The 14,201-nt window shown below is 30.0% G+C and overlaps 1 protein-coding gene across 1 annotated transcript in view; it reads right to left on the bottom strand.

The window, feature by feature from the left end:
- Positions 1-10,336: 10,336 nt before the first annotated feature.
- Positions 10,337-14,201, bottom strand: part of TkR86C (Tachykinin-like receptor at 86C) — a 521,539-nt gene continuing 517,674 nt past the window's right edge. The window contains exon 8 of the mRNA XM_089632445.1: positions 10,337-10,490. Within this exon, the coding sequence (XP_089488571.1) occupies positions 10,337-10,490 (154 nt within the window). The remainder of the gene's footprint in view (positions 10,491-14,201) is intronic.

Genomic DNA, 14,201 nt, shown 5'->3' with positions numbered 1-14,201 from the left:
CCCTTTACATTTCTCTCCTATATACCTAATTGTATCACTTTTACATAAATGTTAGTATGTAGATGTTTCAGTTAGTGAAATTTATCCATAAAAAATCTATTACACGTAAAACAGGTTAATATACTGATTTTTGAAAATCTGAATCGTTGACACCTACATAGAGAATAAAATAAGAAACGGGTTAGATATGTTGTAAAAAAGTTATTCAATTACTGTATACAATTACTGTGGTGAACGTATGACTGTCGGTATGAAAAAGACAAGCATATCTGAGTGAGACAGCATGACCGAGACGTATAAAAAGGCATGTTTGTTGTAACTCGTCCTCTCTTCAATAGCAAACTCTTATACTGTCCACTGTATCAACACTTGTAGCTAACTGAATAAAACCAAATAGTAACGGAGTACCAACATTCTTTTATTACAAAGAAATCTGGATGATCGGCACGGAAGATCACCACAATTATTCTCTCTGTTTATCCGTTCTAAGTATTCAAACAATCAAAGACTCCATTTTTAAAACTTGTTCATTCAAACACATGAGATATCTCATTTCCTCGCATTCAGTCAACTTTCTTCTTTGCTCTGCCAGTTCCGTGAATCGCTGTCACATACATCATGGTTGGTGTCGTAGATTGCAAGCAAAACTATTTAAAAATACGTAATAACCGATGAAATTTTTGCAGTCGCACACTCAAACACTGTGATATTATACAAAGATTCAATTTAAGATAGACAACTCTCCTGGAGAGAGAAGTTAAATGAATTCCATAGCAGTTTACTGAATTTTGAATGGAATATTCATAATGTACAAAATTATGTGATGTGGAAAGGAATGTTTGAACTTCACCTAATTTCCCACAAATATTCTTCATCCATATTCAGCATATGAACCTATCCGTAACAAATAAGTGCCTATTACATATTCCCCACACGTGGCACATGTCCCCCAAAGTTTATTGGAATTTTCGAGAGATGCCACCATGTCACACTCGCGACCTTGAATATTAATGTATTTATGTACATAAAATCGAAATGTTCTCCACTACTTCAATCTGCAAGCATATTTATATATATTCTATCTAAATCTAACAAAACGGAAAAAAATCAAATACCACAATTTGCTTCCTAAGTTTTATCGGAGATGGGGCCAATTTAAAAAATATTTGTGGCTAAAAAATTTTCAATATTTTCTCCAAAAACAGGAAATTTATTTTTTGGCACAATTTTAAAAATATTCATTTTAAACACTTTTTTTATCGTTTAGGGTACATTAGGGTACATTCGTCATAAGGTACATACTCATAAAAAAATACTTAAAACAAAAAAACCCCGTTGAGATGAGCAGGTGAGCTCTCGAAACATGTCAGTTGGGTCTGGACAATTATAAGTAGTTAAAACAAAGTGTTTATCATATTTTTAATGGAATATTTAAATATATTACATACCTATACAGGAGGCCATGAGAATAAAAAAAACTCAGAACCTTTAAGGAAAGGAAGGAGAAAAAGCTCTGGGAAGTAAAATAAGGTATAATTGGTGGTAGGGGTTTTGTGTTCGGGAATGAAGGACATAAGAAACCATCCCTTCTTTTGTAGTGCAAGGGGATGGGTTAAGAAATAATAAATATATATTTTAGATAATTCGTAATGTACTTGGAATATAAGTAAAATTACTACCCTCTGACAAAAAGTAGTAGTACTTGTAACAGAATCATATTTAATAATTTGATTTGATATTTCGTTATTGTACTCTATAATTAAAATAACAACATTCATTCTAGCGTGGTTTTGTGAGGTGTGCAATTAATACACAACCCACCGAACCAAGTAAATACTTGTATGAATGATTGCTTCACGCGGGTTGGTGAATATTATCATTACATTGATAAACTCAAAAACTATTTGATAATATAACGAATGGCAACATACTCTCGGTTACACGATGAAATTACACTGCCAGAATCACACACGGATGGAATAACACATGAAGAGAATAAATTATACCTGGTTGGCGAAGATATTTGTGAAATCACTATTATCGATTAATCTTTACTACAAGTACAATTTAAACCGTAACATTATGAATAAAAAAACGTATTTTAGATAAATTGAAGATTTTTCTCTCTTTTTGCTTGCGTAGAATATATTTTTTTAAATTATAATTAAAAATATAGGATTTAACTACCAAATAATGTAAATCACGTCCCGCTTGATAACAATGAACTTAAACCCTTACATATAAAAAGAAAGGGCCTTAGATTAAATTTACTTTACAATTAGAAATCAATAATAGAACCAACGACCCTAATATTACATTAATTAGTAAAGTAAAAAAAATATTTATAACCCGCTTCTAATTTGTTCATAAAACCTAAACAATATAACATATTTAAATAAATTAATAGCAACCACGTCATTATTAAACGATTGAGATAACTTTAATGTGGGGAAAACAGACTTCAAAATACCCCCACAGAATATGAAATCTATTGTCACAATTATTTTATTTGTAAATCGGTTTAAACATTTTAAATCGGCAGGGGGTAAAATAGAATCATATAAATAAGTCGTCTAAACGTGGTTAAAACCACAGTTTGAATATGGCCTTGAAAGCTGAAACAGCTGTAACAATAACAAAAACCAAAACATATTTGCAGAACTTAATTATTAAATTTAAAAAAAATACTAAACAATGCATTTTTTTAATTATGAAGTCACGTAAGAAAAAAAATACTGTTTTATAGTTAAAATCATTAATTAATGACATTTTATTGTGATAATTTTTTTTTCTTTTTGACTCCATTTGCAAAGCGATTTTTATGCCTATTACCTACATTCATGGTGATATAAGGACACACTAATAATAAACATATTTCTGGCTTGTGTTTTCCTCTTAAATTACACCCACTTAAAATATACAAACCAAAAAACCTAACCTTAACTTATCCAAGCTAACTTCAGTATTTATTTTTCAAAGGAAAAATTTAATTAATATGAACAAATTTAAATCGATTAACAAACGGATATTTTTGCCGTGTGTGATTAAGGTAGGTGTAATTCCCTGAATATGTATTTTTGTCCACGTATAATTCCGGCAGTGCAATTTCGGCACGTGAAATTCAAGCCTGTGTAATTTCACCCTATCACAAAAACATATACTATACAGAATAACATTGATGGAAGACGTTGTATAGGAAACTACCGTCGTGGCCGTCTATCTAACATGACTGGTTCTAGTACAGTTCTGCTCAGTCGCTGTGAGCCTCAGATTGCAGGATGATGATTTTTCCGATGATAATAGCCTCCAATAGAAGAATGTAGTAGAGAAATAAGGCACCAATTAAATTTTAGGTTCGGAAGATTGACTAGACTAGAATAGACTAGATACTTGAGTGCGACATTTTGATGAATGACTTGTTTGAAATGCATTTCCATATGACAGTATTTGTATTATGATAATGATAGTATTTTAAAACAATTTATTATCAGTCAGTAGGTAGGTACTAAAACGTTCCATCGTGAACAGTACTATTCTCGTTCGCCAGGGATGCCGTGCCGGCGCGCGGTTACCCTGGTACGCCATTACCGCAGAAGTCTCCCATCCATCCTTATCTAAGGGTAGGCGTATGCAATTTGACATTCCTTCACCATTGAGAACTTTCTCAAGACATTTTATATAGTACGAGGTTGGCGTTCCTCAGTTAATTATTTTATTGCGAATTGTTTGCTTGTTCACAATTAATATTTCTGCTGTGTTTTGAGAAATTTTCAGTAGAGTAAAAATATCCATTTATTTGTTCAAAAACATTAATAAATTTATTCATAAACAATTTCATAAATTTTCATATTCCCTTTAGATCAACCCGAGAATCTGATTTATTTTATCTACCCTCGTGTAAAACAAACATTCGAAAAAATTCCCCAATTCCTCGCATATGTGCACAATATAATAAAAAAATTTACAGCATTGACATTTTTGATAATAACCTAAAGAAATATCGATATGAAGTAATGCGTACGATCGATTATTAATATGAGAGTATGAAATGTATCGGCAGCATCTCCTATCCTCTTCCTATTTTCCTCTTCCTCTCCCCTTCATTTAACACCAAATTAATTTTAAGAAACTAAAACTTCTTTTCTAATGCACTTTAACATAAGAAACTTCAAAATAAACTTCAAGCCACAGAAACTTCTGTGGCTTGAGTACATTTTTTTTAAAATTTTTATTTTTATTTTTATTATTTTTTTATTTTTAGTAATATGTTTACATGGTACATAATTCATTTTACATCTTCGGTCTTTTTACTACTCTTCCATTGAAAGCATTTGCTTGTGTATGGAAGGGGAGAGTACATGAATGTTGTTGTTAGTTAGTACTTAAAATAATTCATTGTACATAAATGTATGTTTGCTGTAGTATTTTTTTTGATAGTAGTGAAGGATAATATATTAATATAATAAATTTTAAAAAAGAAAGGAAGTTATGGAAAACTAAGGATATTTGTGAGATTAATTAAGTGACAGTAGTTTTTTTTTTCAGAATATTTTTAAAGTGTCTCTTAACAGAGAGCATTATTCGGGTTTTATCATTAATGCTTCTGATTTCTTCTGGTAGACGATTGAAAAAAGTTCTTCCCTGGTAAGTATAATGATGTTGTGCAAAAGACGTATTTAGTATTGGGCATAGAAAAACATGTCTAAGTCGCGTTCTGTTTTCATTTAAAAATTGATATTTATCTTTTTCTTTTATAATTTGGATTAATGAGTTTTTAATATATAGGTCTTTAAATGTAGGTACTTGAAATTCTTCAAACAGGCGTTCTGTAGGGTAGTCAAAGGATTTTTTTAATATAATTTTAGTAATTGTTCTGTGTATAATTTCAATTGGAAGAAGGTTACATTTATACGCGAATCCCCAACTAATAATAGCGTATTGTAAAGTGGATTGAACTAAGGCATAGTAAATTAAATATAGATTTTTTATCGACAGAAAGTTTCTAATTCTTAAAAATATATATATTAATTTTCTAATTTTGTTTACTACTTGACATATTTGTTCCTTCCATTTCAGATTTTTATCAATAATTACTCCTAGATATTTAATTTTATTTGTTGTTTTTAGTACTGTACAGTTTGATTTGCAATAATTTTGGCTGTGAATTTTAGTATTATTATGTATGACAATGTTAAAATTTTTAGAAGTATCATTTGTATGGATTGCAAATGGAATTACAAATGTCTTTTCATTATTAAGTGACAGTAAATTAGTGTCGAAAAATTCTTGAGCCTGTTGATGTCTTCTGTGGCCTTTAATACTACATTTTCCCAAGTCTTATCACTTATTATTAATACTGTATCATCGGCGTATGACGTAATTTGACAATGTTAAGGTTGAAAAAAAATATCGTTTACATATATAGTAAATAGAATTGGTCTAAGCACTGTACCTTGGGGGATTCCAAAGCTTGTAATCTCTTGATCACTATTAACACGATTGATTTTTACTATTTGAGGACGGTTTTTTAAGTAGTCGGTGATCCATTTAATCGCGTTGCCTTTTATGCCGATATTATTCAATTTTTTTAATAGCATCTCATGGGATATGCTATCGAATGCCTTTCTAAGGTCAATAAATATACCCGCACATTTTTTACCTTTATCTAATGATTCGTAAATGTATGAAGTTACGTTAGCAATAGCATCTTGTGTGCTGAGTGATTTTATAAACCCAAACTGGTTTTTGTGTAATATTTTATTATTATCTAGAAAATTTACCAATTGTTTTTTACTATTTTTTCAAAGATCTTTCCTATATTAGAAATCAGACATATTGGGCGATAATTCGTTGCTTGATGTGGATCTCCAGATTTGTAAATAGGTGAGATTATTGTGGTTTTGTAGTTCATTGGAAAAATTCCATTTGTTAAACTTAAGTTTATTAAATGAGTGATAGGTTTTATTAAGTGAGGTTTCATAGTTTTTAACATGTGTGTTTCATATTTTCTATTATTTTCGAGATTTCACATTTTGTTGTTGTTTCAAACATTGAAAGTATATTACGTTTCTGTATTATTTTTATTTTTATGGTTTTCTTGGTTTGAAGGCTTATGAATATTTTTCTCAAGATTTTTCCCAACATTTGCAAAGAAGGAATTAAATATGTTTGCACATTGTTTAGGCTGTATATTGGCATCTATAATTTTTTTTTATCATGTTCAATGTACTTAATGTTTTGTGTTTTTTTGTATTTTCTATGGCGAAATTAACAGTTTTCCACATTTGTTTATGGTTATTTTCTAAAGATAATATTTTATTTTTAAAATACTCTTCTTTACTTTTTTTAATATAAGATGTTAATTTATTTTTATATTTTTTATAGAAAGTATAATATGCTTTTTCATCTTGGGGATTTTTTAAAGTTATTTTGTAAAGTTTTTCTTTATTTCTGATAGATATAATAAGTCCTTTGGTAATCCAAGGCTTTAAACATCTTAATTTTGATTTTATGTGTGTTGTTATCTCAGTTGTCGAATTTTTAATGTGTTGTGACATAATATTTTTGAAGTTAGTCGAACAAATTTCAGTATCATCACTGTTTAAAACATTATTCCAACCCTCCTTTTTTTAATTTTTCAGAGAGAAAAGTCATATCTATTGTTGATTTTTTGGTTATTAAATTATGTTTTTTATGTTTAATATTATTATTATACAGAAGTAAGCATGAGTGATGATCAGTTATGTTAGTTTTCCAAACAATTGATTTTATTTTGTGAAGATCTTTAATGTTTACATTTGTCCAAATGTGGTCTAAACAAGATGGAGTATGTTCTTTTATTTCCCTAGTATTTTTATTTATGCAAGATATACAATTTTGTTCAGTCATACAATTGATGTATTCATTTTTGTTATTATTTTCTATTTTTTCATTAATGTTAATGTTAAAATCTCCTACGACGAAACAAAGTTTATTTTTTAATTTTAATAATATGTATTTGAGGTCATTAATAAACGTAATAATACTCGAGCCATGCGTTCTATAGATAGCTATTAGATGGTATATTGATTTGCCGAGTTTGAAATGTACTTCGATGCAGTTTACTAAGTGTATTGGATGTTCTATTATGTTAACAATACTAAATATATTGCTTGCAAATATTATTATTCCCGAATTTTTATTGATGTCTACTTTGGTAGAAATATAGTTGTATTCAGGTAAGTGATAAGACGGTGACTCAGCGTTCGTAAATGTTTCGGATAACACTATAAAGTCCGGTTTTTTAATTAAATTATTTATTTTTAGAATTAATTCATCTAATTTTTTTTTGAATGCTACGGATGTTTATGTGCATAATAATTATATCATTGTTGTTTTTAGAAATAATTTTGTTACACGAATCGCTACATATACATTCATATTCTTGAATTTTAATATTTAACTCTAATTCGTTACTTAAGAAATCATCCATTTAATGCATTTTCGGTTGTATTTTACAAAATTATTTATAAGATTTTTATTCAATGTCGTAGTTAATTCTTTCTTTGGCTAATTTAAGCATGTAAGATCGGAACTTACATTTTACGCTGTTTGTTCGGTGGTCTACTTCATTCATTTTACTGTTCAAGGAGTTTATTTCTTTCTTCTTGTTAGCTGAGTTGCAGTTAGCGCATTTGGGTGGCAGTTCCAGGGATTTACATTCGGAGATGGGATGATCTTCTGAACAGTGCTCGCATGTTGGTTTATTCATTATATTGTAGCATTTTTGTGCTGTGTGTCCAAATCTTTGACAGTGGAAACATTGGGTAAGAGGACTGCAGTCTTCTACATAGATTCTCATAAATCCTAGATGATTTTTTTATTATTAATAAGATGTAGTCTCATTTCGGGATTTGTTTGTAGTATTAAGTTTTTGCTGTTAGTTTTTTTGTTTGTAATGATGGCCTTAACTTGTAATATTTCTTTGTCTTGGTATTTATCACATATCATTTTGATGTCGTTGTTTTGTTCAATGATGTCTTCTAAGAATTCTTTTTCGGTATAGTCTTTGTCAAGACCTTTGAATATTACGCATGGATCCGTTTTCAGAAGTACCTCCGCTATTATGGTTTTGTCGACTTCATTTATCTTATCTTTTAATTTTTTTGCGTCTTCTTTTTCTGGGCATGTTATTATAAGGTTTTTTTTTGTTTTTTTAATTTCGCATACTCGAATTACCAACTGCGATATTTTAATCTTTTGTATTTTCTCTTTTATTTTTTCAGTGTCTTCTTCTTTTAAGCTTTTAATTATTATAGGAAATCATTTTTCTTGTGTTTGTGATATTAAGTTTTTTACTGCAGAAGAGTATGAAAATGGGTATTTTTGTGCTTGTTTTTTTTCTTGAATATCACACTTTTCTTGTAATTCAACTAATTCTATTGCCATGTGCGATATCATTTCCATGATGTTATTTATTTCTTTCATCATTTTTGATTTGGTTTCTTTGGTAAGTTTATTTTCTTCTATGATTGTATGTAAGTCACTTATGTTTTGTTTCGCCTTTGTTATGAAGGCATGCGGATCAACCGCTTCCTCCATTTTTCCAGGTTAAAAAAATATATTTTCCGTAAATTTATGTATTTATATAATTTGTCTTGGATTGAAGGTGTTATTTTATTTATTCACCACTCCGGCGTCCAACACCGTTGGAGGTTTGGGCGACACTGTATATTTATATCTATCACTGCATATTATATAAAAGCTGTTTGTTTCTTACAAAAAAAAAAAAATAAAAAAAAAAAATAAAAAAAAATCAATAAATAAATAAATCAATAAATAAAAAAATAATAAAAAAAAAAAAAAAAAAAAAATAATAATAATAATAAAAAAAAAAAAAAAAAAAAGAATTTGGCATTCTCAGACTATAAAAATATTACCATTCGTTATTTCGGCTACTGGCATTATACCTAGCTCTCTAATTAAAAATTTAGGCGTATTAGATCTATCAAAAAATTTATATATAAAGATGCAAAAGTCGGTCATTTTGAATACATGTAGGATAACAAAAGATTTTTTAAATATTTATGTTGAGGGATCAGTAGGATTTATAGGCCCTGTTAGAAGTTCTACCGAGCCGAACCCTCTGATATGAAAATATCTGGAGACGGTGAATTTTTTTTTCCCATTTGATATCTGGTGATTTGACGTGTTGTTGTTCTTGTATTGTTTTGTATTTATTTTACTTATATAATGCACTTACATAGTGTTGATTGACTAGCTGATCATTTGTGGAAAAGTGAGTGGAAGGGTTAAGTTTTTCCTTTGGGGAAGACTTAACCCGGACAACTAAATCGGAAGTTTTAAAAAAAAAAAAAAATATTTAAATAAATAAATAAATTATTTTTATTCAATGAATAAGTATAATTCCTTTACAAATTTACTCAATTAACCTACCTGGTTTTAACCGCCTTCTAAAAACAGGTTTTTGTAAAGAAATCACTCTCTCAAAAGATATCTAAATTGTGGTACTGGTGATAGACGATGATAGGAGGGGAATGACTTTTAATGGAATGCAGACAGTTTCCACCAACCAAATTTTTTAAGGTTGTTCATTTTTTTAAAGTGGATAAACTTATCCTTTTCCCTTTCGATGTAATACTATATGTTTTTATTTGCTGATACTTGAATAATATACATAAACGCGTGTCCATTTTTCTTATGTCTAGAGCGCCCCGGAGACGATCATTATCAATTGTCAATAGTTTAAATCAATCAATCTACGTTTATCTATTGTCAATCTATGTTTTTGATGCGAAACACAATATTGCTAAGTCTTCATTTAGTAAGGCAATTGAAGCGATTGTCAATTATTGAGGCATCAAATTTGTGTATTTTGATTAAGATGCTATGACATATACGCAAATAGTTGTTTTCAAATGATCATTCGATTGTTTTATCTATAAAAACCGTCGCAATTCAATTTCATGACGAAACGAGATTTGTTTTACGTACAATTGTATTATTTCGCAATTTTTCAGAATTACGGAAAGAAAAAATCAAAGATTAACATTGTATTCTCATACTTTAGGTTATGTTTCTGCAGACGTCCACAAAGCAACTGTTACGAAATTATTGACGGGTCGATTGAAGTTTCCTTCAATGTACATTGTCAATGACGTAAGCACATTGTCAATTGATATTGGTCGTCTTCGGTCTAATTAAGAGATGGCGTCACACCACATAAATAACTTATGACCATTTTCCTCGGAGCTACAAAATCGAGAGTCTTTCATTCTATTTCTTTTTTCCAATTCATACTCTAAAAAATTGTTTCTACATAAAAGACTTTTGGTAATTACGTTAATGAGTAAAAACCTGATCTGCTTCTTGATCCGGAATTTGACTGACGGTCCGCCATCTGTGGAGATTCCACAGCACTATTCTTATTAGTCTTCCTTTTCAGGTAATAGCGCCAGCCGCATATGGCTTTCTTGAAGTAACTTCTGAATCTGAAAAGAAAATAAACATTACAATTACATTTTTTCCCGCCATTACAATAAACATTCTACAAAAATAGTGATAAGAAGCCTACATGCCTCATCTATGGTGTTTTAAAATTTCCTTGGATCGTGTAGTACGAAACATAATAAGATAAGATAATTTTTTTGAGAAACTCGAAAATAAAGTCTTCGAAATATTTCTATCAAACAAACATTAAATATTATAATTTCGGTAACAAACATATTATTTTTATTGTTTTCAGTGGGCACATAAATATAATGCCGCCGTTCTTAAAATAGTTAGTGATGTAATCATCAGCATAGTTTCTTTCCGAGCAGTTGATATAGCAATATATTCTCGGCCGTGGCATTTTTTTTTTATATGTTTACGTATTTTTAAAAATTTTAGTTAAATAATTTTTTTTTTTTAATGTTGACGTTAATGTGGAATTTTAGCAGTTGTAGTGTTTTTACACTTAAAATAAATAAAAAAATATGTAAAAACAACGCTTAGCGCTTACGATTCTTTTGCACTACCCTGATTAAGAAGAAGCTACAAGCCAAAAATGTGTATATTCTTGGTATACCTTATATTGTAGGTAATAGGTATTAAAATTGTTTGACAAATTTCTAGAAACGTTCGATTTCAAGCACAAAACTGGTTATAATTTATGTTGTTAATAATTTTATAAGAAAGCATAAAAGTTAATCAATTGATACTATCACAAATACTCTTAGCTATTACACCGTATTTTTTTTAATTTTTTTTTTATACGTTTATATATTTCTATTGATAATTTTTTTTTAGTAGTTTACATTTATATTTTTTATTAAGTAATTTATAATTTTATTTGTATTCTACTCAAGCGAAACGATAGGAAAACCTTCAATTTATTTAAACCATATTTTTTGGTATTCATAATGTCCACCAATTCGTTACAAAGATGAATCAAAATAGTGATTTGGCGTTAAGCTTCGCCTTAATATATTTACTCCACCAAAATCATGGCTTTATCAATACCGATAGAATTGTAATTTTTTTATATTATCTCACTTCTTGTCGTTGATGTACGACTCTGATTAAAAAATCGCATTTTAAATCAACCTTTTTGCGATATCGACTTGTTCCTTTAAAAATCGCTACTCATTTTGGTCGCAATTCTATATCAATGTTTGTACATAATAAATGATAAATATATTTATTTAAAATATAATATTAAAATATAAATTCGCTTCCCCTTTTTCGAATTTTTATTTGAAGGTAAAATCTTCTGTTATATTTATACATTTATTTAAATGTCAAACCGCACAAGAGCCCCAACTGCTCCCAACCGTCTGAAGCCAGTGAGAGTATGGCACCACTAATAGGGAAATGTTATGAGTCTTATGGTAATGGAGGAGAGAAAGGTGGGGAAGAACCTGGATATTCGTACTTGGTCATCAAACACGGACAAGGTCGTTTCAAGCAACAATTAAATTCTGAATGTTGGTTTTACACCATGGCGATACTGAGAGAATCTTCCACTCTGGAACGTGTCGTCAAGATGCTGTATTAATTGTATTAATTGAGTAAATTGCAAAATAACACAAATTAATAAAATCAAATTTTTTTGCGCACGCCGGGATTTGAAACCGCGATATTTAGTTTTCTAGTCGAGTGCCTTACCCATCGATCATGTGCCTTCCATACAAATTTAAAACATTTTTTTTACATTTAGCCCAATAGCCAAACACTCTATCCCACTTACACTCGCCTTACATCGTAGATCTCCATCTTATTTGAATTTCGTAAACACAGTTTTGTATTGGAAATATAGGCTTCGATTAAGCAAATATTTAGATCACTAAACATGCCCACAAGGCACATCTTGTGTTATTCTTCATTATATGTATTTATAAGTTAAGTGAGTAAAAAACATTATCTCCCTCTTACTTTATAAAAAATAGGTAAAATAAATGCAGAAATCTGGAAATTACAATTTAGTTAATTCACTAAAGTCTATAAAATAACGATGTACATTAAAAAACGAAGCTTTTAAAAATTTAATTGTTTGGAATCTAAAAATATTTTTCATGCTCCAACAATTGCAATTATTACATTTTCTTAAAACAAACAAAAAATTTCAAACCTTTTTAAAATCTATATGCCTATTTTTATTTAAAATTTCCCGTTCCTGTTTTATCAAACATAATTGAGATAAAAGCTTTACATTTTACATTTTTTTTTTTTTTTTTTTTAACATTATTTCTGGCTTTCACCCTTCAAGGGTGTTCTTGGCCATCATTTAAAATTATTGAGAAATGAAAGGTGAATTTAAATATTAATTTTATTTAAATAGGCAAATTTCAAAATTATAATGAAAATTGGAGTCGAGTTCAGACTTAGAAGAGACGAGATGTTGAATGGAGGGGAGGCAATTTTAGATAAGGCTTGATAGAATAGAGGATATTTGTTTAGAGAGGGACAACCAAAAAATATGTGATCTAAAGTTCCCACTTCTAGACCACAGAATGTACAATCTGGGGAGTCAACAACGTGAATTTTAAAAAGATGGGAAGGAACGGAACAATGTCCGATCCTCATTCGAATGAGTGAAGAAATTTCTTTTTTGGAAAAATGAGGGAATTGCTGAAACCACGGTTTTGATGGAATAGTCCTTTGTATTGAGGCATAGCAGGCTCCCTTGGATTGACTAGCAATGTGCCAATACTCCGACCAAACATTGCGGGATCTATCTTTGATGATGGAAAAAATGTCAGATAGGGGAATGTGGTTTACGAGGGTAACAACAGGGTTGGACGCTCCTTGTTTTGCCAAGGCATCCGCAATATCATTACCCATGATACCAACATGTCCAGGAATCCAAATCAGAGTTACAGTTTTACCATAGCTTTGAATGGAGGCTATCATCTCTCGAATAAGGCATACAAAGTGATCATCAGGATGAAGAAGAGGACTGGATTTAAGTTTTTGGAGGGAACTGAGAGAGTCAGAGAGAACGAGGGAATGTTCAAAATTATTTTTGATTATATATTTGAGAGATTCTATTATAGCAATGCACTCGGCTGAAAATATTGAAAATTGATTTGAAATTGAATGAAATATTCTGTCATTAGAATTATTGTGGTAAACGTTAATACCTATACCACAGTTAGGAGAGTCGGGAGATTTGGATCCATCAGTAAATAAAAGAGAAAAGTTGGGACATTTAGATGAAATAATGTCATTGAACATATTATTGACAGTTCGGGCCGGGAGATTGGAATGACTTTTAAGGATTCCGATCCCTTCTATTATTGTTGGGGATAGGGTGACGTGACTATATTTTAATTTGTATAAGGGTAGTAGATCATTTTGGATGATGTGAAGCTCTGAGAGAGACTTAAAATTTTTACAGATGTCAGGAAGAGGTTTAGTTGAAGCTCTGTTTGTAGATGAATGGGTTGAGACAATGAACAACGAGACGCTGGGGATAACCTGATGACATTTAGAATTTAAACATTTAAGAACAAATTTGTCAGCAAATAGTTGACGCCTTAAATAAAGAGGAGGATCAGAACATTCTACTTGAAGGGAATTGATGGGTGACGATTGCATCGCTCCAGTTATAATTCGCAAAGATTTAGATTGAATTTTGTCTAATTTATCAAGTACATTTTTTGAGGCAGTACTAAAAAGTGGGCAGGCATAGTCAAGATGGCTTCGAATAAGTGCGTTGT

This window comes from Hesperophylax consimilis, chromosome 6 (assembly GCF_061612785.1).
Source record: "Hesperophylax consimilis isolate HC1 chromosome 6, BYU_Hcon_1.0, whole genome shotgun sequence".
Lineage (NCBI taxonomy): Eukaryota > Metazoa > Arthropoda > Insecta > Trichoptera > Limnephilidae > Hesperophylax > Hesperophylax consimilis.
The sequence above is the reverse complement of the archived record's forward strand: the minus strand, read 5'-3'. Positions and strand labels throughout refer to the sequence as shown.